The sequence below is a fragment of the Anopheles arabiensis genome, chromosome X, assembly GCF_016920715.1.
Source record: "Anopheles arabiensis isolate DONGOLA chromosome X, AaraD3, whole genome shotgun sequence".
Taxonomy (NCBI): Eukaryota; Metazoa; Arthropoda; class Insecta; order Diptera; family Culicidae; genus Anopheles; species Anopheles arabiensis.
In genome coordinates this window covers 23,080,001-23,107,654 of record NC_053519.1, presented here as the reverse complement: position 1 = coordinate 23,107,654, position 27,654 = coordinate 23,080,001, and the positions used below count along the sequence as shown (strand labels likewise).

Genomic DNA, 27,654 nt, shown 5'->3' with positions numbered 1-27,654 from the left:
CTGTTGGTGTTATTAAATAATGATGGGCGGGTCGACCCAAACCTATCGGGTCGGAGCCCTCCGTTAGCGACCCAGAGTCGTTCGGGTCGACCCGAAAGGTACAAGTAGGTTCAGTGGGTGCAACTACTCTGGTAGGTGCGAGAAAGCATAAGCGACTCCGACCCGTTGCTGCAACGAGTTCGGGTCGGGCCACGGTAGGTTCAGTTTGACCCGAGGGTGCAGCGAGTTCGGGTCGACCCGAAAGATCAGTAGGTGCCAGAAAGTATAAGCGACTCTGACCCGTTGGTGCAGCGAGTTCAGGTCGGGTATTGAACCTACCTTGACTCGAGCCGGCCCGAACTCGCTGCACCAACGAGTCGGAGTCGCTTATGCTTTCTCGCACCTACTGATCTTTCGGGTTGACCTGAACTCGTTGCACCAGCGGGTCGGATTTGATTCCGACTCCGACCTAACGCACCCGCTGCACCCACGGGTCGGAATCGATTCCGGCTGGCTCGCACCTGACTTCGGGTCGGGTCGTAAATGAATCGTATGACCCAACACTAAGTATTAAAAAGACACACGATCGAAGCAAACGTGTAAGTGATTTGTAGCACATTTCTTTCCAATTCAGCTAGCGGGCTCAAGTGGAAATAACATTTTGAATTGAATCCATACAAAAGAGAATTCTGGCTTTGTTTATTAAGGTGCGCATTTGGTGCTGCACCTGTCCGTCCAGAATCTGGCGGCTTGTTGGCTTAGAGTCGGTATCATGACGCCTTGCGACCGGCACTGCCTTGGAATGGGTTCGGCTCAGTAGGTTCATGTCCTTTGGTCAAGTGCATTCCGTGCATTTGTCGCGCCACAGCGGTAGACCCGGCAGCAACAAAGTCAAGACAAAAACCTTCCCCGTGTGTCGACTGCTATGCTAAGTTCTTCTTAATTTTCTTAATTTCTCTTCTATTATTAATAAGTTTAGAATGTGTCTCTACAGTTTATTATACTAAACTACTACATCACTGAAGCTAGCTGCTTCTTTTATACCCGTCGTATATGCAATGGTCTACTTTGTTTTTCCAACACCCCCTCTTAGACCTATCGCAAATCGATGTTTCGTAAAAACTGCTGAAGAAAGCCCTTTGGTAAACATATCCGCAAGTTGGTTTTCGCTTGGAATATACTTCAGTTAGATTCTTCCGTTCTGGATACATTCTCGTATGAAGTTGTATCTGATGTCTAAATGTTTCATCCATTTTTGTTCGCGAGGCTCTTCGGCAATATACATACACGACTGGTTGTCTTCGTATATAATTAACGGAGTATTCAAATGCACGCCTAATTCGGTAAGCAGATTTTCTAACCACATTGCTTCGCAGGATGATTGGCTTAACGCAACATATTCCGCTTCTGTTGATGACAATGCTATGGTTCCTTGCTTTCTTGTGGCCCATAGAACAGTGTTTCCAAAAATTTGAAATATGTAGCCACTTGTGGAATGACGACTTTCCATGTCGCTACCCCAATCTGCATCAGCAAATCCTACAATTGGCTTTTCCTACAATTGGCCGAATTTCCTCCAAAGAGTTTGATGCCAAAACTATATCATCGACGTATAGGATTAGATACATCTCAGCTTTCGTAGATTTCCGAGTGTACAAACAACTGTCATATGCTGACCGTACAAATTCCAGTGTCAACATATAATTGTGGAACATTTCATTCCAGCTCCACGGCGCCTGTTTTAAACCATACAAGAATTTGTTCAGTTTACATACCTTCTTCCCCCTCTCACATCCTGGTGGTTGTAGCATGTATACTGTTTCTGAAAGGTTTCCGTTCAGAAAGGCGGTCCGCACATCCATCTGATGAAGATAGAACTTCTTCTGCACTGCTACTGCCAGTAGGGTCCTCACTGTTATTCGGACTACTGGAGCATACGTTTCTTGATAGTCATATCCTTGACGTTGAGAACATCCTTTAGCAACGAGCCGCGCCTTGTATCTGTTCACAGTACCATTCTCCGAGTATTTGATTTTGAATACCCATTTACATGGAACTGCTCTCGCGCCAACAGGAAGTTCTACTAGATCCCATGTTTCATTTTTCTCGAGCGCCGAGGAATGATGGCGGTGCCACGGTACCGCTCCTATCCAGCGGGCAACTTGCATACTGTAACACTATCTCCTGCCCGATGCATAAGCTTCAGGCAGGGGGAAAACACCGTCATGAACCAGCGGCGGATCTAACGGTTGGCGGTCTAGGTAGTCGCCGAAAATCTCTAGTCTGTAGTATGCCGTATGTCTACAAGTGGACAGAGTATTAGCGACAAGGGCCCCCGGAAAGATGGTCGTTTTGCTCCGTGGCTGGAGAACCATTTGCCCCCCCACCCCCACATGCCGGCAACAATTTGAGGACCTGTGGCCGATGATCGTAGGGTTCCCATGGCCACCTCCCTCTCTGCCGGCAATTTAAGTATACTGTTCAATCTCCCAACAGCTGTATGCCAGTACCCCCTCCTCCCGATCATCAGTTACCATTTACAGGGGCCTCAACTCGTCTTTCCACCTAGGGCCCTCGATTGCCCCTAACCCGCCCCGGATCATAACATTCCAGAGGAGCATACATTCGACGACAGTTTTGCACACACACGCACGCTCACACCCATGCGCAGACGGCTCAGCATATCTGTGTAATCTACACCATACGAAAGCAAAAGCTTAGGGTAACAAAGTTATGCTTAATGCTTAACACGTTCAGCACAATGATATGTCCCAGGGACTACCAGTGAACTTTCCAGGATGCCGGTTTCACAATCAGCTTGCGTTCTAGATGCCGGCGAAAAGAAATGTTGATGAAAATCAGCGCCGGGATGCACATTCTAATACGAATTGGGGCTCTCCACGTTGCACAGCAAACCCTCCTGTGTGAGCTAGTGATTCCGTAGTCAATTTTACATTGCAGCGTTTGAATTCATTGCCCTTTTTTGGTTTGATTTGTGAAAATGCAACTTCATCGCCGATATGTTTGTTAACGGCTTTTTTGAGCGCCACAGCAACTTATGAGCATTGACCACACGCGAGAAAGAGATGACGGACGACGGCTGACAGCGATTGGCCGTCTGACGCACCAACACATCCAAACCTTCGACAGCGCGCTCAGACAAGGGGTATGAGGCGGAGTCAGGGACGGGTAGCTCGAAGAGCTGCTTGACAAATTTGCCGTAGGAGAGAAAAGGAAGGCATGAGAAAATTCTTCGAACGTCATGAGTTCTTCCGTCGCTCTGCACAGTTAAAGTTCATTTTGGTTTAACCGAGCACATTTATTGTTCATTCCTGTTCAAATAAACGATCGTCAAAACAGCTAACGACTGCTCGAAATGGCATATACCCGTTGCGCAAAGCGATCGAAAACTTCTCATCCTCTCGCTCAATATAGCTAGAGAGCAAGATCAATAATGATAAAGCGAGGTGAAAGGATGGTGAAGAAGGGAAAAAGGGGAGAAAGAGAACGTGGGTGTGAACTATGTCTCGGCCATTATCATTTTTGCGCCAACACGGTCGCTTTTTTGTTCTTAAAGACATAAACACATACATCCCCGCTGCGCAAAGCGATCGAAAACTTCTCAAACACAAACTGCAAACATATTTCACAGCTCATGGCTGTGAAATATTTTGCATTGAACATTGTTGAAAATTTATAAATGATATTTTTTGAAATTTTCAATGCTGAAGTTTTTGGATTGAATTATTTCTTCGATCGGAATCCAAGCGTTTTCCCTGACATTTCTGCTCGCTTTTTCGATCGCTTTTGGCGGAAAGCGATCGAAAATCCGAGCTACAAAACTGCTCGATTTAGTCGTACGGGTTAATTAATAAACTCAATGCGTTCGCGATGCCAAATTCTAGCAATTTTTAACGACTCTGGTTAATTTTTAACGACTGTTAATTTTAAACCAATTCTTTCGCGTTGCCAGCTCATTGCTGTGGAATATTTCGCATTCAAAATTGTTGCAAATTTATTAATGAAATATTTCGAAATTTTCAGCGCTGAAATTTTTTGATTAAAATATTTCTTCGATCGGAATCCAAGCGTTTTCCTTGACATCCCGCTGCGCAAAGCGATCGAAAACTTCTCCAACTCAAACTGCAAACATATTTCACAGCCCATAGCTGGTATCGCGAAAGAATTGGTTTAAAATTAACAGTCGTTCAAAATTTACCAGAGTCGTTAAAAATTGCTAGAATTTTTCATCGCGAACGCATTGAGTTCATTTGTTAATTTTAACGACTGGTCCTATGCCGCCGTTAAACAAACGACTGTCAAGAGCGTATGCGATACAAATTAACAATCGTTTAATTATACTGCTCGATTTTTTTCCCCCTGTTCGCAGTCGTTAACTGTTTAGACGGTCGTTTATTTTAACAGGAATGAACAACAAATGAACTCGGTTAAACCAAAATGAACTTTAAACGACTGTTAAAATGAGTTAATTTATTCGCGATGCAGGCTCATGGCTGTGAAATATTTCGCGCATTTTTCGGGAAATCCCGCACGACAAAATCGAACAGTTTTGTAGCTCGGATTTTCGGTCGCTTTCCGCCAAAAGCGATCGAAAAAGCGAGCAGAAATGTCAGGGAAAACGCTTGGATTCCGATCGAAGAAATATTTCAATCCAAAAACTTCAGCATTGAAAATTTCGAAAAATATCCCAACCCGCAAAAACCGGCAATGCTATAAAATTTTCGACGTCGTGCATAAGTCGTGTGAACGTCCACCCCTCGTCGGGGCTACGTCGCTTATAAGAGGTTACTCGACGAAGCGAATTTTTTGAAATAGATTTCACGGCGAAAAACAGCAAAATTATGGGTGGTTTTGCTGATTTTGGGTTGTTGTATCGAATAGCAGCCACAAAAAATAAATTTTATGGATGGCTACAAAAAACGAATCTTGCCCTCCCCCCTTACTCCTTGCTTGTCGGTAGTGGCGATCACACCAGCTGTTCATAGGCTGCTAGTGGTGGGAGTGATAACGCTTGTCTGCTGTCCTCTTTATCCGTTCTTCCAGATCACAGTCGCTTTGTGTGACGTCGCTTCCCACCACCTCCTTCGTACCCCTCTTTCTCGCAGCGGCTATTGGCGAATGCTTGACCTTGTGTGAGCGCGCTTGACTTGGGGTTATTGTTTTTTCCTTCTCGTTTTTTTGGCTGCTGATGCATTGCGCGTTGCCTGCAGCCGTCGTTCGAATCCGGATTTGATCACCGCGCAAAGTTGTCGTGTGGATGTATAAATCGATCTACCGTTGGAGCTATTTGCTGGTTCGATTGAATAAATGCTTCGTACGGGGTTTAAATTGTTTGTAAGTGTAGTTAGTTGCGCTTGTGCAAAAAAAAAAAGAAGAAGCAATCAAAGGACAATTATCAATGCACTAGTACGCACATGTGAAGCCAACCAATGCTTAGATAAACTTAACGGAAAGTCAAATGTTCAAATGACGAATGTTATCATTGAACACATGTTGTCTTTCCATTTATTACTTTTTTATCAATAATGCTCAAACCCATCCAATCCTCCCCTACCCCTCTCCCTCCCTCCTTCCCTCCTAACGGGGATTACAAGTAAGGATGCATTTTGTACTGTATTCTTGTATATTACCGTCTACTCTTCGGAAGAGAGAAAGGAACGTCTCCCCCGCCTCTCGCTCGATGCTGTAAGCAAGGAAGACCCCGCCTCGACATGGCTGGCGCACGCATCGCTCGCTCGCGTTGCCTGGCTTGCTCCTTCTCTCGCCTTTTTTGGAGACGCATCATCGTTGCGGATGGTGCGGCGCGGCCATGTCGCTGCCTGGCGGGTGGCATAGAGAGTTAGCCCGTCGCTGAACTCGCCATTGACGCAGCATGCGTAAGTGACGTTTATGCTGCATGCATTGTCGATAGCGCTGCGGCTGCACTCGGGGATTGGCTGTGGCGACCGGCCCCCGGGAGCCTCAAATGCCGGCAATGCAGCCGGACCTTTCACGCGCCAAGGTGCTCCACGCGTCCCCGCATTCTATGGATTGCTTGGTTGGTTTCGGCGGTCCCTCGTTGTCGTGATACCCGAACACAATACCACAACATACCAGTCCTAGGTTCAAGCCCCGTATGGTGCTAGTAGCTCAGGACTGGCTATCCCGCTATGGGTAAATCAATTAGTAACGTCAACTCGCACGACTTAACAACATGCTCGTCTTCGGTTCAATCCTCGTATGGGCTGACTATCCGGCTGCCGGCATGAACGCGCAGGGCGTTACGCCAAGATGAATAACAAAAAAACAGGAGATCCGTGCTCAAGAGTGGTTGAGGCAGGTAGAAAAACAATGGTTGTTGTGTAAAATAAGAAAAAGATAAATAAACTTTCTACGATCCTCCGCTCATAAGATTGATGTAGACAATACTTTTGATTTCATTTTTAACAGAAATTTATTTTCAAAGTGTGGCGGGAAGGAAGAACATTTACTTACAAAAAATGCATGTTGCTTCCTTCCTGTATGTCCTTCCCGCTCCCCCTCCAGCTCGCTTCGCTCTCGTCCATTCCGATCCATTGTTTAGAGCCCATCGTCGCTCCGGAACAATCCGCGCTGCTGCACGCAATCCACGCATTCTTCTTCTCATCTCACCTCTTCGGTGATAGTCGAACCGCTCCTTCCCGCCCCTCCTTCCGCTCTTGTTTGCCCACCATTTCCATACTCCCTTCCCTTTTCTTTCCTTTTTGATTCGTGTTGCTGTTTAATAAGGCTAGCATAGTTTAGTATACAAGGTACGGGCAGGGCGGATTAACCAGTACGCAGTGGCTGATAAAGGGTATTGGGGGCTCTAGGCGATTAGACGAGTTGAGGCCCCCTGTAAATGGTGTTCTAGGGGGGGGGGTGGTTTCCGGCACTGCTTGCTGTAGGGATATTTAACAGTAAACCTGAAAAAAATTGCTGGGGGGGGGAAGGGAGTTGTGCAAATGATTAGCCAGCCTCGGGGCCCCAACGTCCATCCTTCCGGGTGCCCTTGTCGCTAGTACTCTGTCCATAGGCATACTATAGACTAGCGAACTACGGAGCCCCTAAACCGGCGGAGCCCCAGGCGACCGCCTAGTCCGCCTACCGTAAGATTCGCCACTGCCAGTACGCAAATAAAGCGGCCGTGTGGGGCCCCCGCTCAAAAGTAAAATCGACTCGCTCGACACATTCATGTGACCGCTTAGGGCCTGTACACCTGTTAATCCGCCACTGGGTGGGGGTCGACCTACCGGGTGGGAACCATCCGTAAACGATCCGGATCATTTGAGCCGACTCGAACTCGTTGCTCCCACGGGACGGGATGGTGGCTGGCGAACTACATACTGCACTTGCTGACCACATACCAGCGCTCCGTGGAGCCACGTGATCGATTGCAGTCCGTGGCCGATAAGACCCCACAGCTCCCTGCCATCTTCCTGATCTCTTTGTTGTACAGGTGATCTTGCCTCCCTTACGAGCCGAGGCTGAGCGCAGCAATTCAAGCCACAAAGTTTCTTCTTCTTTGACGTAACGACCAATACTGTGGACCGGGCTGTAACAGCTTCTTCTTTACCTTACTAAAACCACGTTATCGGATAGTAAGTTCTTCATACCTGAGGAATGGTCCGGATGAGAATCGAACGCGTATAGCTTCGTAGGAAACGGTTTAATCACATCATGCGTTCAATGAGTCTGTGTGCATGCCAAATAGAGCAGCAGAATGACGTTTAAATCGCATTCTGCCGCTTAGTTTAAAGGGTATACAATATGCGGCATTTTATTGTTGCCCGTCCGTGTAAAATGTACCAAATCTACACACAACATCATACATGTGCTTTAGGTTTTTTTTTTAAATTCAGGACCAAAGGCCGGGCTGTGTTGCTAAATTGTGTTGTTGTGCTAGCCAAAACGTTGTCCGTACAGTGTGGCACATAAACGTGCACGAATTTGTGCAGCATTGGGTGTGCCAGAGCCATTGCTTCTAACAATTTACATTTAACTAACTAACGGATCAGGAGGATGACGATCGTTCCCAGCCGATGCCACACATGGGAATAACAAGGAGAAAGAAAACTCCCTCACGTGCGAGAAAGAGCAGCAACAACCACAGCTTTGCGCCTATAACATGGTGAGAATGCGACGGGACACCATCGTTTGTGAGCGTGAGCGAAACAGAAGTCAGAACCATAATCTTCCCATCCATAATCAGCCACCATAATTTGTGTGTGTGTGTTCGCCCCATACAAATGGTATAATTTTTATTTTCGCTTGGTCGTAAATCGCGGCGAAAACCGCCTTTTGCGGGTTGGGATCATTTATAAATTTTCAACAATTTTAAATGCAAAATATTTCACAGCCATGAGCTGTGAAATATGTTTGCAGTTTGTGTTTGAGAAGTTTTCGATCGCTTTGCGCAGCGGGGATGTATGTGTTTATGTCTTTAAGAACAAAAAAGCGACCGTGTTGGCGCAAAAATGATAATGGCCGAGACATAGTTCACTCCCACGTTCTCTTTCTCTCCTTCTTCTCCTCTTCACCATCCTTTCACCACGCTTTATCATTATTGGTTCTTGCTCTCTAGCTACATTGAGCGAGATGTTGAGAAGTTTTCGATCGCTTTGCGCAGCGGGAGCGCGCAGTATGTGTTTATCTCTTTCTGACAAAAAAGCTCCGACACGCGACCGTGTTGGCGCAAAATTGATAGTGACCGTAAAATAGTTCACACCCACGTTCTCTTTCTCCCCTCCTTCCCCTCTTCCAAATCCTTTCACCTCGTTTTATCATTATTGGTTCTTTCTCTCTAGCTACATTGAGCAAGAGGCAGTGAAGTTTTCGATCGCTTAGCGCAGTGGGAAACAATGCAAGTTACAGACCTTAAGATCTGCAGTAGTAAAATTAGATCCACAAAGTACCACACTATTGAAAATGTGTTTTGTTCGTGAATTTAGATATTTTTGTGTCAACAATGTTATTATATCTATAACTATTACTTTCCGTTCTATAACTTTCAGTTTGGATGCTGCATTGTTGAATTACTTTTATCATGTATGAATCATGTAACCGTAAAGACGGACACCTGAACTAAAATGTTGAAAATCTAGAGATATATGGATGCAGTGACCATAAAAAGTTGCAGCCCTTATGCTACACTCATATTTTATATGAAAATGTGTTGAAATTTTGAAGCTTCTATCCATTTTGATATTTTTTTCACTAATTAAAAACATTTTTTTTTGTGCAGAAGTTGTTCAAGTATGGGATCAAAACCTGGTATGGGAAAGATGGACACCATGAAGGGACACCTGTAGAAAACGCTGGAAATTGAAGAGTTTTACAGTACTTAAACATTATATGTTGTTTTCTTGACTCCTTTTACAAAAAAGTAATTTAGCAATCAAATAATTTAGAAAGCAATCAAAACAAATATAATCAACGAAGACCTAATTAAAAATATCACATTTTTAACAAACGTCATTTAATGCATTGCAAATTTAGGTATTAATCAATCAACACAAAATTTAAGAGATTTAAAATTTAGTCCATCCTGTCCCCTGGTCTGAATTGGAAAATGGAAAACCACATGTTTCACATAGGGTGTCCCACATAACGTAGGTCTTGCATTGCTTTTGAGTCATCTTCTTACAAAATAGCTTGGGTTCTTTTTTTACAAGCGACGGATTTTTAGCTTCGCAAATAAAAATATCGATGCTTAAAAAACGTTTGTTTTAATAAAAACAATATACTTCGGCTGAAAGAAAGAATCCTGTTGCAGTGTGCAACATCCGCAGAGTCCGTCTTTTCCTACCTCTCCCTATAAATTTTCAACATCGTAAGAGAATTAGATTTTTGCTGATTGTTTATACAATTTTGAAAAAGGAAGGAAATGGTTCCTGAATTTAAAAATATTTGATGTGCCGTAGTTTTTAATAAGTGTCGCGTTTTTTCATCCACTCCATCTGGTTAGCCTCTTTTATGGGTAATGGGTTATCTCTTATCACCGCATACAAGCTTTATTCTACTTCTTCTAGCGATAATAGCTATTGTCGTTCAGGAAGACCACTAATGAGCTTGACTGTGACTTTTTGATTGAGGACAATTAAATCCGTCGTATGGGGAACACGGTGCATACAGAGCGTGTATCCATGACGGGTATGTAAAGTCAAGCGACTTGACGACCGTACGTACCAAACGTATTCGTATCAACACTACTCATATATACATAAAACATGAATGAGAATGCATACTCACCACGACCACTTCGGCCCACGAATCGCAGATCGTTGAACTTGGCAACCTGATTCTTCATTACCGCTGTACAGTTACGCAGTTCGGCGCAATAGTTTTCATCGTTGCCGGCTCGCACCGTTACCATTGTACCATCACCGACGTCACCGAGAGCGACGACCTTGAACGCAACCGGAAGTGTTTTATTCGAGCGCCAGTGCGGGGGCAGCACAGTGCACACAAACAGAGGACTCCCGGTTCGGATAAGCTCGCCCGGGTGCTCGGACAGAAAGTCGCCCAACGTCCGCTCCGCAAGGATATCTGATGTCATTTTGGTGTAAGTATCGTTCAAGATGCTGGCCGCCGACGGTGGGCCACTTTCGCTACCGGCACCCGTGCTCGATCCATTGCCATTGGTCGCGGTACTGCTAACGTTTCCAGTTCCGCCAACTCCTCTACCGTTGGTGCCATTGCCATTATTACTGGATCTGCCTGTATTTGCACCGCTGACTGAACCTCCATTGCCTGGGCTTTCATGTTGTCCAGAGTGACTGTTGCCATTTTGAGCACATACATTTAGACTTCCACCACTGCCAGCAGAGCCGCCACTATTTCCAGTCGATGAAGCGTTGTTTCCATTGCCAATATTTCCTGCACTAACAGTAGCACCGTTACCATTGCTGAGTGAGGGTGCACTATTGATTGTGAGGTGCATTGTGGGCACAAATTCTGCAATAAACGTAAATCACGTACGAAGAATGAAATATAGATAAGTTAGGCGTTACGAGCCATACATTAAATTTAATTATTTATTTTGATCTTCAGATGAGGCACAACTGCCCTTGGCTGGGGAATTGTCTAAGTTCTTCACGTCGGTGCACTGTAGGATTGGACGCATACATGAACGCCATCATCATAGTCACAGTTACTATCCTCGTCGAGCGACACATTAGGATTGTGATAGTGGATGTGAACATCATTAGATGTGTGCGCGGCTGATCCTAATACACTGACGGCGGGTCAGTTGCAAATCAGAGGTACTTGTGTTAGGATTATTCCATCAATAAAAATTGCTATCGTTTTATCCATAACTGGCGCAGCCGTTCGGGCCATTCCTAAGTGCGTTTTTTTTTCTTCTTCACTTTAAGTGTTTAGTGCAGTGTCCTGCCGTTTAATTTGTGGCATCATCCGGTTTTTACCATCTCCCGATACATGGACGATTTGTGGTGGTACCCAGGTATTTGTTTGTTTGTATGTTTTTTTTTCTTTTTTTTTAACGCCTTTGCCGTATTAACCCCTTTCGAGGAAGTGTATTTTGTTAAACTTAAAAAAAAAACCTGTCTGTTGTAAGCTGTATTTATTGGGTGGATGTGTGTGAAACGTAATGATTATGTGGAAATATTATTATTTTGCATAAACGTGTGGATAATTTTCAGATAATTTATATCCAACATAGCTAATAGGTCTTAAACTGGGATGAGTGGTGTTTGTTTTAGAGTTTTCACTGATGAAGGAGTTCATAACTACAGATTTCGTACGTTTGACACGACCACAGTAAGCAGTCAATGTCATGGTGTCCTATACCACACGGACACTTTTTTGTCTTAGCCAAGCCGATGCGCTGGAGATGAGCGTGTAACCCATAGTGATTTGAAATCAGTCTTGACATAGCCCTGATAAAAGAACGTCCAACCATGGGTGTATATTAACATTCGGTAATATGGAATGACGATGGCGACCAAGATCATCTTCACTCCAGTATTGTTGCCACTTTTCTATACAGTAATGCCTTGGTACCATAAGCACTTCTTGCGGATATATAGGCTGACTGAGTATTTCGATCGAGTTCGATCCCGCTTTTGCCAGTCTATCAGCGTGTTCGTTGCCGGCTATTGGACTGTGAGCAGGAATCCAGGCTATGGTTATCTTGAAGCCTCTATCAGAGAGAGAACGCAAACATATTTTTATCTTCCGATGAAAATAGTTTGAGTCTTCAATTGATTGAGACCTAATGGCTTCGATAGCACTGAGGCTATCTGTGAAAATTGCGTATCTATCTGTTTGTCTAGAAGCGATGTGTTCTAGCGCACAGAAGATAGAGGCAAGTTCCGCAACAAATACAGTGCATGGTGCTTCTAGCTGTAAGGAGATATTTCGATGACGTGAAAATACTCCCACCCTGAAAACTCCCTGAAAATAATAAACTGTGCAAGAAATATACTCCTACCACGTCGTGGCAACTCCAAATCTGGCTGGTTCGACGATGAATGCAGACAAGTGACAGAACGTAAGAATACTGCATACCGAGCAATGTAGCAACGGCATAGAACGCGGGCATGCGCAGAGGAATATTCACGGCTCAGACGCGAAGAGAAACGAGTTCACCGCTCCAAGAAGCATGCTTTGGAAGAGCAAAACATGCGGGAACTCGAGCAAACCAGAGAGGCGTACGGACCGACACGAAAGTTTTACCAAGCGATAGCAGGTCACCGAAACAACGTTGTACCTAAGGTAACCTGCTGTCGCAACAAGGATGGAGATCTGGTTAGTAACCAGCCAGAGGTCCTCTCGCGGTGGGCTCAGTACTTTGATGAATTACTCAACGACCAGTTAAACGAACAGCTAGAAGCGCCACTAGCAGATAGTGTCATGCTACTGCCACCTAGCATAGAAGAAACACGAAAGGCTATCCGTCGGCTGAAAAAATAACAAGGCACCCGAAACCGATAGAATTGCAGCTGAACATGTTAAGAATGGAGGTGCACGACTAGAAAACGAATTTCATCAAATTTTTACTGAGGTGTGGGATAGCGAATCGATGCCTTGTGATTGGAATCTCGGCATCATCTACCCCATATACAAGAAGGGAGATAGGTTGGACTGCAACAACTACAGGGGTATTACGGTGTTGAATATCGCCTATAAAATATTCTCCCTGATCCTTCAGGATCGCCTTGTACCGCACGTCGAAGAGATAGTCGGCAACTATCAAAGAGGATTCCGAAACGGAAAATCAACCACTGATCAGATCTTCACCATGCGGCAGATCTTGAAGAAGTTGGCTGAATACAGAAACGACACATACCATCTCTTCATTGACTTCAAAGCCGCATATGAAAGCATAGCCAGGATAAAACTGTATGACGCTATGAGCTCTTTTGGAATCCCGGCCAAACTGATAAGGCTAGTTAGAATGACTATGACCAACGTCACATGCCAGGTGAGAGTGGATGGAAAACTCTCAGGACCTTTTTCTACCACCAAGGGTCTGCGCCAGGGGGACGGGCCTGCCTGTCTCCTATTCAACTTGGCGCTAGAGAGGGCCATCCGCGACTCGAGGGTGGAGACTACGGGAACCATCTTCTATAAGTCAACACAGATCCTGGCATTACGAATACTGGCTGGATTTATACTGGCAGACGAAGGCGCGAGATCGTGAGCGGTTTCGGACACTCCTGAGGCAGGCCAAGACCGCAAAGCGGTTGTAGCGCCGGGTAAGTAAGTAAGTAAGTAAGTATGTTTATGTATTATTTTTTTTATTATATTCCTAATAATTCAATTCACTTAAGCAATATTTAAAACAAATAAATACAGTTTAATTTATTTTAATTACCGTTAGGCTTCAGAGGTCTTGGCTAGTCGGACGAAACAAACAGCCAAAACCAGCTGTTCCGTCGCTCCTAATTCACATGTAAAAACACAATATAGAATATCAAAACATACAACATAAAATCAACGAAACTATTTTCCATCAAATGAAAAAATGCCACCAGTTTGCATCAACTCTCTTTGCCGCATGCATTAATCTAAACAAACGAAAGAATTGACACAAGACAAACCGCTCGAAAAGTCGACCGTTTACGTTTCCTCGATCGAAATCGACCAATCGTTTGCGATACCTATTTCGAGTCGATTTCGATTTCGATCGACAATTGTGGTTCGATCGCAATTGAGTCGTGTTTTTTTATACGATACGGGCTATTGACCGATAGCGAGAACAAAAAACTTCAAGCACCACGCTCATACGATGAGAGAAAGCAACGCAATCCGGTTTTAATTGTGCGTGAGTATAGTGATTTGCGATAGTGAAGCATGGAACAAAATTTCACACCAGAAGAATTGCTTGTACACATTCGTGAGCTAACAAACTCACACAACGACCTGCTAGAAGATATTAAAAGGATGAAAGCTAGGTCAGATGACCCTTTTTTGTCACATAGACCGCCTGATCCAATTCGTAATCTGCCGAACTTTGACGTAAACAAAAGTGAAACGCAGGCATAGATCGAGGATACCGGAACTGCTTTGGAATTGTTTAAAAACTACGCAGGATCTTCTATGTATGATCAATTAGTAAGAGCAGTGAAGTGTAGAATTTCCGGCCAAGCTAGGGAAGCGTTAATAGCTGCAGGAAATGTGAGCACATGGCTTCAGATAAAGGAAGTGTTAACGAACGCGTTTGGTGACAAAAGAGACTTGACATCACACATACAACAACTGTTTAACGAGCGACAAAGAAGGAAGACTCTAGCAGAATATTGTAGTTGCTTGAAAAAAAATCGAAAAAAAAATCAAATCAGTAACCGCATCTGCGGAAAAATATAAAAAATGTATACCGGCAGTACACCATTTGATCGATGCCATTACACTCACACGCTTTATCGATGGTCTCGAAGAAACATTATCGTCATATGTTAGGAGTTGTAAGCCAAACAAATTAGACGAAGCTTATTCGGTATCCATCGAATACACAAACGCGTCGTATCGAAAAAAAACTAGACCACACTAACACAGATGAGCGGGGAAGGAAGAAAAACGATAACAAAACTCCGTCAACTTCGTACGCTGTTCGGAAAAATAATCAAAGCGATAAGCCTTAGTCAGATAAATTTACAAACAAACCTTGGCAAGAAAAGAATAGAAATGATGACGTATCCATGCGCACTTTAAATTCAAGAATGCAAATTAACACTACGGAAACCGACGAATCCAATTAGCGCGTGGACACGGAGGTGACCAAATGTTGAAAAAAATTCAACTTTGTCAAAATTGCTTGTCAACTGCAAAACGAGCTTTTCTCGTGGCCGCACCAAAAACATACACAAGAGCGACAAAAAGCTCCAACATCTGAATATCATCCATATTTTGTTTACAGGCGTTGCCGTCAAATTTTGGCTCGAAGTCACCAATTTTTGACAGTGTGCATCAATTTTTGTCTCGAAAGCATCAATTTTTGACAGTGTGCATCAATTTTTGTCTCGAATGCGTCAATTTTTGTCAGTGCGCATCAATTTTTGTCTCGAAGGCACCAATTTTTGTCTCATGGTCATCAATTTTTGTCGCTTGTTCATGAAATTTTGCCTCTTTATATATCAACATGAGTTTACCTGATTTGACGCGTAGTTAGGGTTATTTTATTGTAGTAACATTTAATTTCAATAAAAATATGTGGTTTATGAATATTTTGTTGGGATTATAAAGAAAATGCTTCAAAATTTTTGACTAAATTTCAGGTACGTAGATCAACACAGCTGATTGCTTTTGAACAACGAATATACTTTGTACTCCTCAATCGAAAATGGCAGTACAAAGGTTTATCTGCCATTTAGGTACGGATTGCGAGAACTATTTTAGGAATTTATCTAACTATTTGCCACGATTGCCGGTCTCGTAGTACAGTCGTCAACTCGTACGACGTAACAACATGCTCGTAATGGGTTCAAGCCCCAAATGGACCGTGCCGCCATACGTAGGACTGACTATCCTGCTATGGGGGGATCAATACAGGGTTTTACAAGTCAGAATCGAATGTCAGCAAAACAATTTCAGAAGCTCAAGATGCAGTTTAGCTGTCAAAAGTTGTTGTTTCACCGCACCGATGCTATTTTCAATAGCGCAATTTGATTTTTAAATCGCTCAAGTTGTTTTTTTAGAGGCCTTTCGCATCGTTTTGCAAATTCAAACACGAATTTTGAGATTATTTGTATACAAATCAATTATTTAGTGCATTTCTAGCGTTATATTTATGAAACATTATGTATTTATTGTAAAAAATGAGTGTTTCTGTGCAAAAAGCTACGAGCACTTGCGTATGTAAACATGTACAATGTTTATGTAGCTTTTTGCACAGAAAATCGCCATTTTTACCATAAATTCGTAATATTTCATAAATATAATGCTTAAATGAATAAAAGCATTGATCTCAATCATATAATCTAAAAATGAGTGTTTGAATTTGCAAAACGATGCGAAAGGCCTCTAAAAAAAACAACTTGAGCGATTTAAAATCAAATTGCGCTATTGAAAATAGCATCGGTGAAACAACAACGTTTGACAGCTAAAGTGAATCTTGAGCTTCTGAAATTGTTTTGCTGACATTCGATTCTGACTTGTAAAACCCTGTAAGTCACTGAAAGCCAAGCCCACAAGTTGTGGTACAGGCAGGCTTTGATCGAAAATGGTCGTTGAGCCAAAAGAAGAAGAAGATTTGCCACGATGCCAAAATGAAGAAATAATCGTGGATTAATCTTCTCTAAATTGTTTTGATATTATTATAAATAAGACGTAAAACTATGTGAAATATAGAATTCCTGAATTTATTTCTTTGCATTGTATAACCTCTTTAATTTTGTTTTGCATTCTGGAATTATTAAAATATTAAAATAACGAAAAAATACCAAGAGACAAAAATTGATGACCATGAGACAAAAATTGGTGCCTTCGAGACAAAAATTGATGCGCACTGACAAAAATTGACGCATTCGAGACAAAAATTGATGCACACTGTCAAAAATTGATGCTTTCGAGACAAAAATTGATGCACACTGTCAAAAATTGACGCCTACGAGACAAAAATACATGACTTACGGCCAAAATTTGACGGCAACGGCTGTAAGAAGCATGAAATAATAAGTACATAAATCAATTAGAATCATGCATTTTAGTTAAATTATCATATCAATGGATCACAACTGCGCCAAATAGCTGTTTGTTTACGCTTTTTTGCGAACGTCAAATTTTGTCACTTTTGGTCAACTTTGTCAACTTTATTTCCTGGCTGCTCCAGGTTACAAAATTTATAACAAAAACAAAAAGCTAAAAAAAGTGACAAAAGCTCACATTTTGAAAAATTTGTCAGCATTTTGTCACTCTCATGGCCTTTGGTCTAATGAACTAAATTTTCACATGGTTGTAGAAAAAAATACGGACACTTGAAAAATAATAACTTCATCCCATATTTGCACATTTTTTATGACAAAGGGAATACTTAAATTCTTAATTGATACAGGCGCTAACATGAACTACATTTCGCCTACACACGTAAATTTGGAGAATTGCTCGAACGAAAAAAACTTTTTATAAGAAGTTTAAAAGCAAATCAACGAATTGTTAAATCAGTTTCTTTCGATATGTTTGGTATAAATAAATCAATTAAATTCTAAGTTTTATTCGTTTCACGATTTTTTTGACGGGCTGATTGGTTACGAGAAATTGAAAGATACCAATTCATTTCTAGACATTCTTAACAATACAATGAAAATTGGACGAAAAATTTTTACAATGCATAAGAAATTTATAAGAAATCAATCAACGATTTTGAATGCACAGCAGATACATTTCATTACCATAGACACTAAAAATGATGGGGATTTCGTTATAGAAGAAGAAAAGTCATGTGGTGAATTTTCTATTTTACCCGGCATCTATACCAGCAATGGAAAGAGAGCAGTTACAGCCCTAAAAAAAAATATTGGCAAGAATATTGTGATAAACTAAAACGATATTGAAATCAACGATACCAAATTTCTCGAAGATGATGGACCTAAAATAGATCGTTCCAAAAGCTTCAAAATTATCGACGATTATCTCACCCAATTCGAACTAAAGGCAATTAGAAATTTATTAAAATAAATACCAGAAGTTTTGTATTTTGATGAGGATAAGTTATCATTTACACATACGCTCAAACATAAAATTAGAACAGTCGGTAACGTTTCAATTCACACAAAATCCTTTGTATATATATATTCTATATATCCTAGGGTATTTGAAACCGAGGTACAAGATCAAGTAAAAAGAATGTTTCGAGATGGTATAATTCGTGCATCCATACCTCCATACACTTCGCCGGTTTGGATCGTACCAAAGAAAGAAGATTCAACAGGATTGAAAAAGTATCGTTTATTTCATTTCATTTATTTAATACAATATCCGCCATCAAGGCTAAATGTAATAAACTTAAAACTAATTAAATACTAACAAATAAACAAAATAATTCATGAAAAACTAAGCCTAACTAACCTAGTCTTGACCTAGCAAGAAAGAAAAGAAAAAAAACAAGTGTAGAGCGTAGAGTCTATCATAAACTTAACAAAGAAAAAGAGAGTAATAGAAAACTAAAGAAAATAATTAAAGGGAATTAGAAGAAAAAATACGGTTACGGAAAGAGTTAAGAGAGGAGTCGAAATCAAAGAGATAGTAAAAGTGGTTAAACAACCTGAAACAGGACAGAAGAGGGTCATTGAAAGTATAAAGAGTATGACGTGTTTCAATTGACAGAGGATCACGTGGACGAAGAGAACGAGAGGGAACATACAACGAGATGGACGAGAGTAAATCAGGAGCATCAGTAGCAGAAAGTGAGCAGAAATAAGCCACCAATAAAACAATCCTGAAACACTTGGCGGCGGAAGCTTAAAGAGTGAAGATTGAATAACTGCAATCGCGTTTCATAGGGAGATAGTGAGGCAGCATCGAACAAACGACGAAAAGCAACCCTGGTAAAGAGGCGCTGAATGCTTTCAATTCTCGAACAGCCATCAATAGTAGGGGGATTCCAGATGATACTAGCATATTCAAGAAGAGGCCTTACCAGACCACAATAAAGGTTTCTTAAGAAGCTTTGATCTCTAAAAATAGAGGTAAAACGTAAAATAAACCCAAGGGTTCGATTAGCTATTAGTAGAACTTCATCAAGCTGCAGTTTAAAGTTAAGACGACTGTCGAGTATAATACCAAGGTCACGGATGGACATAACACGAGAGAGAGACGAGTTAGAGAGAGTATAGTTAAATAAAATAGGAGAAAGAGAGTGAGAGAAAGGAATAACAGAACATTTTTCAGGGCACAAGCGAAGTAAATTGGATGAACACCAATGAACAAATGCTTTAAGGTAATGCTGAAGACTCATACAATCAGAAGAAGAAGACACACTTAAAAAGATTTTGATATCATCCGCATAAAGGAGATGACCATCAGGAGGTAAAACATTGCAGACATCATTGATGAATAAAGAAAACAGAAGTGGACTTAGCACACAACCCTGAGGGACACCTGACGTACAAAAAAACTCCTCAGATAAGTACGACCCGGTTTTAACCCTGCAAGATCGATTACTTAAGTATGAGGACAGCCAGCCAATAATGCCATCACCAAAACCAAGTTTAGATAGTTTATCTAATAGTAAAGAGTGAGGTAAACTATCAAATGCAGCATGAAAGTCAGTGTATATTGCATCAAGTTGGGTACCTGCCTCAAAAGATCTAAAAATGGGGCCCTTTCCGTTTGAAATGCGTTGTCTGAAATTTCAGCCTGTCAGCTGTTTGCATTGTATAGCAGTTTTCGAGCAGCTATCTCAAATTTCTCATATGGTGCAGGTACGTTTAGCGCTTGACAAGCGGGATGTGTTTGTTCACCGCCTGACGAAATTCGGCGCTAACACAAGTACACTCTCATTCATCTCATTCAAAGTGGACATACCGGCCACTTTACGCAGTAAGGCTCTATCACCTGAGACATGGCCCTCCGCTCTAACATACCGAGAGTTTCGTGACTACCGGAACAACTACAATAACAATCCCAATACACGCGCCGTCATCGATACTAACTCGATACATCAACTCACACACGATCACCCTGCCACTCTCGCAGACAGCTATCACAATCCATTCTCACGGTCCGGAATAAGCGCTCCGATATCAAACACCACTACAGATATGCACTCGCAGCCTGGTCCGATTTCCTCTCCTGCTATGACCACTACAGATGCAGGTTTGTTTACAACTGAACCACAGCAGGATCTCAACGAGCGAATGCTTGTCACCACTACACCTATCAGATCTCCTCCTGAATGCTTAGCCGCTCCTAAAAAAAGACCGCGACGAGTTAACACTAAACGGACTGATGATTCTGCGGAAGCCGGTCCGTCAGATGAATAGCAATTGAATATCAACAACACAACAACAACATACCTACCTATGTATTACCAAAATGTTCGAGGCTTGCGTAAAAAACTGAATGATCTTAGACTAGTACTTTCAGAAACTGAATACAAAATCGTAATATTAACTGAAACCTGGTTGAACAATAACATAAACAATGAGTTATTCAACGATGATCACTATTCTATTTACCGATGCGATAGAACCACCACCAACAGCACTTTCTCCATCGGTGGTGGTGTTCTAATAGCCTGCTCTCGCTCTCTCTCATCTTGCGAAATTACATAACAGGCTTATCATCCTCAAACGAGCCAAAAACAAAGCCATTAGTCGACACCGTTTTTTGAGAAGTCCCCCAGGACAATCGCATGGCAATCGGATTGAACGCGCAACATTTTCCATACAATCCGCAGTGTTGCGTTTTCTTCGCGCCTTTGCCTGTATTTTCAATGAGCCAAGCGATTTTACCCCCTCCTACACGCGTTGTATCCTACAGCACGCTTGACGCGGCAACGTTCACCACATACACACACACATCTCCACACTCAGGGTACGACATCTTCCCTGTTGCTGTTCTGGACTCAGACAAAATTTGTGTTTCTACACTTATTGTTCAAAAAAGTAGTAGCTCTTAGGATCTGAATTTACAAACAAATATCAAAATGTTATGTTCTGCTAATGATATTGCACTAAATTTAATTGCACTACATTAAGTTTTTACATATCTTTCGTAAAAGTTCGTCAGAGTATGAAAATGTCGATTCAATTTGTCATGAATAACTTGAATTTTAAGATTTTCGCGCATAAAATTATGACGCGCGCTGTCTGTGCGGCGGCGTAAGTCGCTACTCGTATAGCCGTCTCGCTTCTTCTTGTGTGTGCTTTACCGTTGCTCAACGCTTCAAGAACATTGCTGCTCACACACACGTCAGTCTGTGGCAAACAATTGGAGGGGGAGGATGTGTCGGTTTGCTCCAGAAATCGTGTGTGATTTTGGTGTTCTGGATTTGATTCCATCGCTGTTTGTTTTGGTGGAATTGAAAAGGTAAGAATCATCAACCGATGTAAAACTGGGAGAGTAAGATGATGCTGATGGTGACGGATTCTTTTCTTTGTTTCTTTTCCTGCTTTCATCCACTGATGGCGTCGAGCATCGCCGAGGATGTGATCGAATGCGGAATATCCTAAACGAGGAGCTTCATTCCGGATTTTGTTTGCAATAAGGTAAGTTATGATAACACACAAAGCATACCAAAAAAGAGTGAGTAATCTTATTCTTAACTTTCATTTCTTCAACAGCGCTGAACTCATCCTCCAGCTTACAACGAACGGTCAACGGATGAGGAAGGAGAGGAGGGACGGCAAAGGTACACGCACAAACGTGCACACCTCAGCCTTGTCGGAGAACGAGAACACGGGAGGGGGAGACTGGCAACGTAGGTTCTATACGTTCTTCATTTACGCTCCCTCGTGCGTTCGTGTGTGTGTATGTGTGTGCATGCCTGCGTGCGTGGCTGTGTGTGTTTTTGCCGCTTCGCTTAGCGAGATCCTACGGGATCACCTTGTGAAAAACACCAAGAGAGGGGGAGGGGTAGGTGTATGTGTATGTGTGTGTATGTGTGCTTGCATGCGTACGTGGTTGTGAGTGTGTTTTTTGCTGTTTCGCGATCTCCTACGGAATCAAAAGGGGGTGGGGGGGAAACACGAGGGGGGGGGGGAGGAATGAGGTGTGTGTTTGTGTGCTAGTCTGCATGCGTGTGTGGTTTTTGTGTGTGTGTGTTTTTGCGTTCGCGTTCTCCTACGGGATCACCTTGCGAAAAACACCATGGGGAGGAGAAGGTGTGTGTGTGTTTTCTCTTCTTTGTCGTTTCGCACTCTCCCGTGGGTCTCCTTGTGTGCGTTAGTTTTTTTGTTTTTCAAGAAGAAAAAAAAATACTTCGAAAAATACCAGTGGGGAGGGTGTGTGTATGAATGAAAGAATGTGCTTAGAAAAAGAAAGTAGAAAAAAAAAAATATTGAACAACGGATTCGTAAGTGTGTTTGAACTCATTGCTATCCGAAAAAAGCGAAGGGGGGCTCTTGAAATGTAGTACACATGTATGCAACATGTATCGTGTCGCCGCGACGGTGTATCTCGCTCAATCCGTTAAGCCTGAAAAGTGCTTCTATCGGATCGTCTAATCGGGCGCCATTTAATCAATCCGTTAGCGAAAAGTCGCATGGATTTTGGTACCGGGGGTAATATCACTAGGGAAAATCGTAACAACGCTATACATGCATACCGTCAGTATAACCGATCAAGATATAAGCAATATATATCTTCAATCGAAAGGTACCTTCACCGACATCCCCGAAAATTTTGGCGCTTCATCGACAGCAGACGACGCTCAAACGTAGTTCCAAGCACAATCAAATATAATGATTCCGTGGGCACGTCACCCGCAGATATTTGCAACATTTTTGCTGAACGATTTTCCGATGCCTTCTCCACCCCAATTGTAGATCAAACGGTGATCTCAAGGGCCACATCTTACACACCTCTAAACATGAATGATTACATCATTCCTACGTTTGATATACGCACAGTAGAAAAGTGCCTCAAAAGCCTTAAACCCTCTACAGCTCCTGGTCCCGATGGCATTCCGAGTTTCATCATCAGTAAATGCTATCAGTCCCTAGCACCTGTATTAACAAACATATGCAACACGTCACTGAGTTCCGGTATTTTCCCACGCTTACGGAAGACCTCGTGGATGGTACCAATATTTAAAAAAGGAGATCGCTCATGTGCTTCAAACTATCGCGGTATCACATCACTTTGTGCGGTGTCAAAAGCTTTTGAGCTTCTGCTTTACAGCCCTATGCTCTCCGCTACATCGAATTACATTATGGATAACCAACACGGGTTCGTACCCAAACGTTCAACATTAACGAACCTCACTGAATTCGTTAGTTTCTGCAAACGTAATCTCGACTCCGGAGGTCAAGTGGATGCTATTTACACCGATCTCAAAGCTGCTTTCGACCTCATCTCACACGACATTTTAATCGCCAAATTGCACAAATTTGGGTTTTCGGAACAAATAGTTAAGTGGTTACATTCCTACCTCACAGAACGCTCATACAAGATCAAGGTAAACGATCATACATCTAGAGAGGTGCTTGGCACCTCAGGAGTGCCTCAAGGCAGCAATTTGGGCCCGCTGCTCTTCATTCTTTATATAAACGATGTAGGGCAATTGCTAGCGGAACACCGTTTTCTTCTGTTTGCCGATGACGTTAAGCTGTTCGCTCCTATCAACTATACCAATGACTGCATCAATCTTCAACACGCCATCAACCTATTTAGCATATGGTGCCGTGATAATGCAATGGTGCTATGTATCGAAAAATGTCGTGTTTTGTCTTTTTACCGTTCTCGGTCTTGCACACGATTTAACTACCAGATCGATAACATATCCGTTGAACGCACCGATACATTCCGCGACCTTGGGATCATTCTCGACACATATTTAACATTTAACGATCACCTAGAGAATATAGTATCCAGAGGGAACCAACTACTGGGTTGGATTATTCGATCAACGCAAGGTTTCCGTAATCCTATGACCATAAAAACCATCTACTGTGCCTACGTTCGATCAGTGTTAGAATATGGCAGTATTGTTAGCGACCCCTGTACCGAACAATGGAGTAATCGAATCAAGGCCATCCAAAGAAAAGCGACTATATATGCTGTAAGACTCTTACCATGGCGACAGGGCGATGTGTTACCGTCATACCATTCCCGGTGTCTGCTTTTAGGGATTCAGTCGTTGAAAAAGCGCCGTGAGATAGCTAAATGCCTTTTTATATCAGGACTACTTAACCACCATATTGATGCTCCTACTCTATTAGCTACTACGTTAGCTATTACGTACACGTCAATTCATATCCGTCCCTCGTTATAGAACTCGTTTTGGCCAGTCTGATCCTATGTCAGCTATGTGTCGAACTTTCATAAGTAACTTTGATTTATTTGATTTCAACATGCCACAGAATGTTTTTGGAGGACACAACTTACGTAATAATTTTATTTTCAAAATGCATTTTCTATTCTTGTGCACCTGTTCTCCCCTATCGATTTATGTACCTTACATAGTCTATAAGCACTAATTTAAGTATATTCATGTAGGATCTTCAAGATCCCGATGGATTAATCAATAAACATATAAACATATAATTGAGTATAATATACAGGTGGGCTTATCCCAAGGTGTATTAATTTAGAAGGCTGATTTTTATCGCTTCTGCTTCTGAATAAAGATTGTAAGAGTATTTTGAGTATTCATCAAGCCTCCAGAAAGCTCGTTGGAGCAAAAGTTTTCACTCGTTCTGTCAAAAAGTGATGTTCAAAATTGGTTATGAAAAAATACTATGAGACCACCTGGACTACATACACTTTGATTCCAGATAAGATCACCTGATTTCTTTAATGCACCTTGGGATAAATGTAAACAAGCCCGTGTTTTCGAGCAGGTACTCGAATCTAATTCTAGCTTTTAGGCTAAAATTTTCTAGACTGAAAATCGCAGGCTAGTTTTTTGTGTGGTTTTGTATGGATTGTTTACATGATTTCAGCCTCCAACTGTCAAACTCCACACAAAAAACTAACTAGAATCATGAAGGCCCCCAATATTGAAAACAAAAGACATGAGATTAGTTTAAGTAGACCTACCAGGCATAAACCCATGCTGTTTAGGGCTAATAGCGGAACTACAACTATGAAATATGGTTGGAAAGATACATAGCTCAAAAGTTTTGGCTGTGGCGCATGTTTGGGTTATCCCACAATAATTAGAGACAATGCTACGGCATCCCTTTTTGTGTACCGGAAAAAGCCAACAGGATTTCCAAAGAGCAGAAAAGACCCCGAGAGAGAGTGAAAGGTTGAAAATTTTAGCAAGGTGTGGAGCAAGCACGTCCTTACAGTTTATTAAAAATGAGGCAGGAATGCCATCTGGACCAGGAGTAAAAGAACGTTTCAACCCAAATAACACCTGTACAACTGTTTCAGAGCTAACCGAAATATCAGAGAGATTAATTAAGTTATCTGGCGTGTAGAGTAGCCCACCCTCGAGAAGGTTAGGGTCACTAACCGGTGGCTCAAACATTTGGGAAAAATGAGCAGAGAAGAGTTCACAAATCTCAACAGGAGTAGAAGCAGTTAGAGAATCAAGTACCATTTCATTAGGTAACGTATTGCACCCTCTTCGTACCCTAACAAATCGCCGGAAGGATGCTGGATCAGAACGGAAACGCGATTGCAGTCTACTCGAATAGGCCTCAAAACGAGCCCTGTTGTACAATCGATGCGCAGAGGCAGCGTACTTAAATAATCGAAAGTTGTATGCAGATCGGTTCAGACGATACCTGCTAAGATATTTCATTCGGTCCTTTTTCAGGTTGCGAAGAGTACGATTGGACCGGGGAGGATTAGGAGGGGATCGAAAAATAGGTGTACATGAAAGGAGTGCAGAGGTTAACAAATCATTAAACGATTGGACAACCTCGTCGACCGATGTACATTGATAACAAAAAGACCAGTCGGAACGAGATAGAATAGAATTAAGTTTACGATAGTCTGTAAGACGAAAATTATAACGAATCACTAGTTTATAACAATAGTCGTTTTGAACGTATCACTTGTTTATAACAATAGTCGTTTTGAATAGACCCCGCTGTCTACCACTTGCTCACACGTTAGATGCTGTAAGCTACTCTGTCCAATTTAATAACACAATTTTCGCTTTCGAATAGCAACCGTCAGATTCGGCACAATTTATTTTGTTGGGACAAATTTTGCAAACACAAAACATGTTCAAATACGTTTCTTTTTTTCAAGCCACATGCAGTATAAACCACATATTTCAGTAAATCACAACATTTATTTTGTTAATACTGCAACAACCACAAGAAACCGTGCCGAATACAACCGTAGTGCAATCGAAGGCGATGTTTTATTTTAGCAAAAATTTTAATTTTTTTATTTTAGCAAAATTTGTCCCAACAAAATAAATTGTGCCGTATCTGACAGTTGGTAATCGGAGGCGAAAATTGTGTTATTGAAATAAACAGAGTAGCTTACACCATCTGACGTGTGAGCAAGTGGTAGACAGCGGTGTCTATTCAAAACGACTTTTGTTATAAACAAGTGGACAGTTGTTTATTATCCTGGTAAACCCTGTAATTCTTCATGTTGAATTGTTTACCTCACATAGAATTAAATAAACTAGAAAATCAAATAAAAACAGGCCATTTTAATGAATTTGATAAAATAAAATTGATCCAAACATTAAATAAACACACAAAAATTATTCAAAAAGAAAACGAAAAGCTGTCCGCTGCAATTAACATAAAACATCATATTAAAACTACAACAGATAAAGCTATCTACACAAAGTCATATAAATATCCACATGCTCATAAAAAGATAGTTAAAACGCAAATTCAGGAAATGCTCACCAACGGGGTTATTAAACACTCGGATTCTCCTTGGAACGCACCTATTTGGGTCGTCCCAAAAAAGAGCGACACTACAGGATCAGAAAATTTAGTTATTGACTATAGGAAACTTAACGACGTTACAATTGACGACAAGTATCCGATTCCTCAAATCAACGATATTTTCGACAATCTGGGACGGTCAGAATATTTTTCTACCTTCGACCTAAAGAGTTGTTTTCACCAAATAGAACTGGAACCTTTGTCACTAGAAAAAACAGTTTTTAGAACAGAATGTGACCATTACGAATTTTTGCGAATGCCATTTGAACTTAAGAATGCTCCTTCGACTTTCCAAAGAGCAATGAATAACATTCTAGGAGAATACATAGGTGAAAAATGCTATGTGTATCTAGACGATGTGATAGTATTTGGAAGAAATTTAGAAATCCATCTTTCAAATCTCAACCTAGTATTAGAAAAGCAAAGCAAGCAAATCTAAAAGTCCAAATAAAGAAATGCGAGTTTTTGAAGAAAAATTGTGAATTTCTCTGCCACATCGTTACAAAAGATGGCATTAAGCCCAACCCAGATAAAATTAAAAAAATAATCAATTGGCAACTGCCATCAAACGAAAAAGAGATTAAACAATATTTGGGTCTTTTAGGATACTACAGAAAGTTCATAAAAGATTTTGCTAAAATAACCATGACCAAATATTTAAAAA

The 27,654-nt window shown here is 41.7% G+C and overlaps 1 protein-coding gene across 4 annotated transcripts in view; it reads right to left on the bottom strand.

Moving 5' to 3' along the window:
* The window catches only part of LOC120905600 (uncharacterized transmembrane protein DDB_G0289901), a 301,222-nt gene that overhangs the window by 235,615 nt on the left and 37,953 nt on the right, over window positions 1–27,654 (bottom strand). For all 4 annotated transcript variants that reach the window (XM_040316547.1, XM_040316550.1, XM_040316549.1 and 1 more), the window contains exon 3: window positions 10,249–10,953. In XM_040316547.1, coding sequence (XP_040172481.1) covers window positions 10,249–10,939 — 691 coding nt within the window. In that variant the 5' untranslated portion in view covers window positions 10,940–10,953. The remainder of the gene's footprint in view (window positions 1–10,248; window positions 10,954–27,654) is intronic.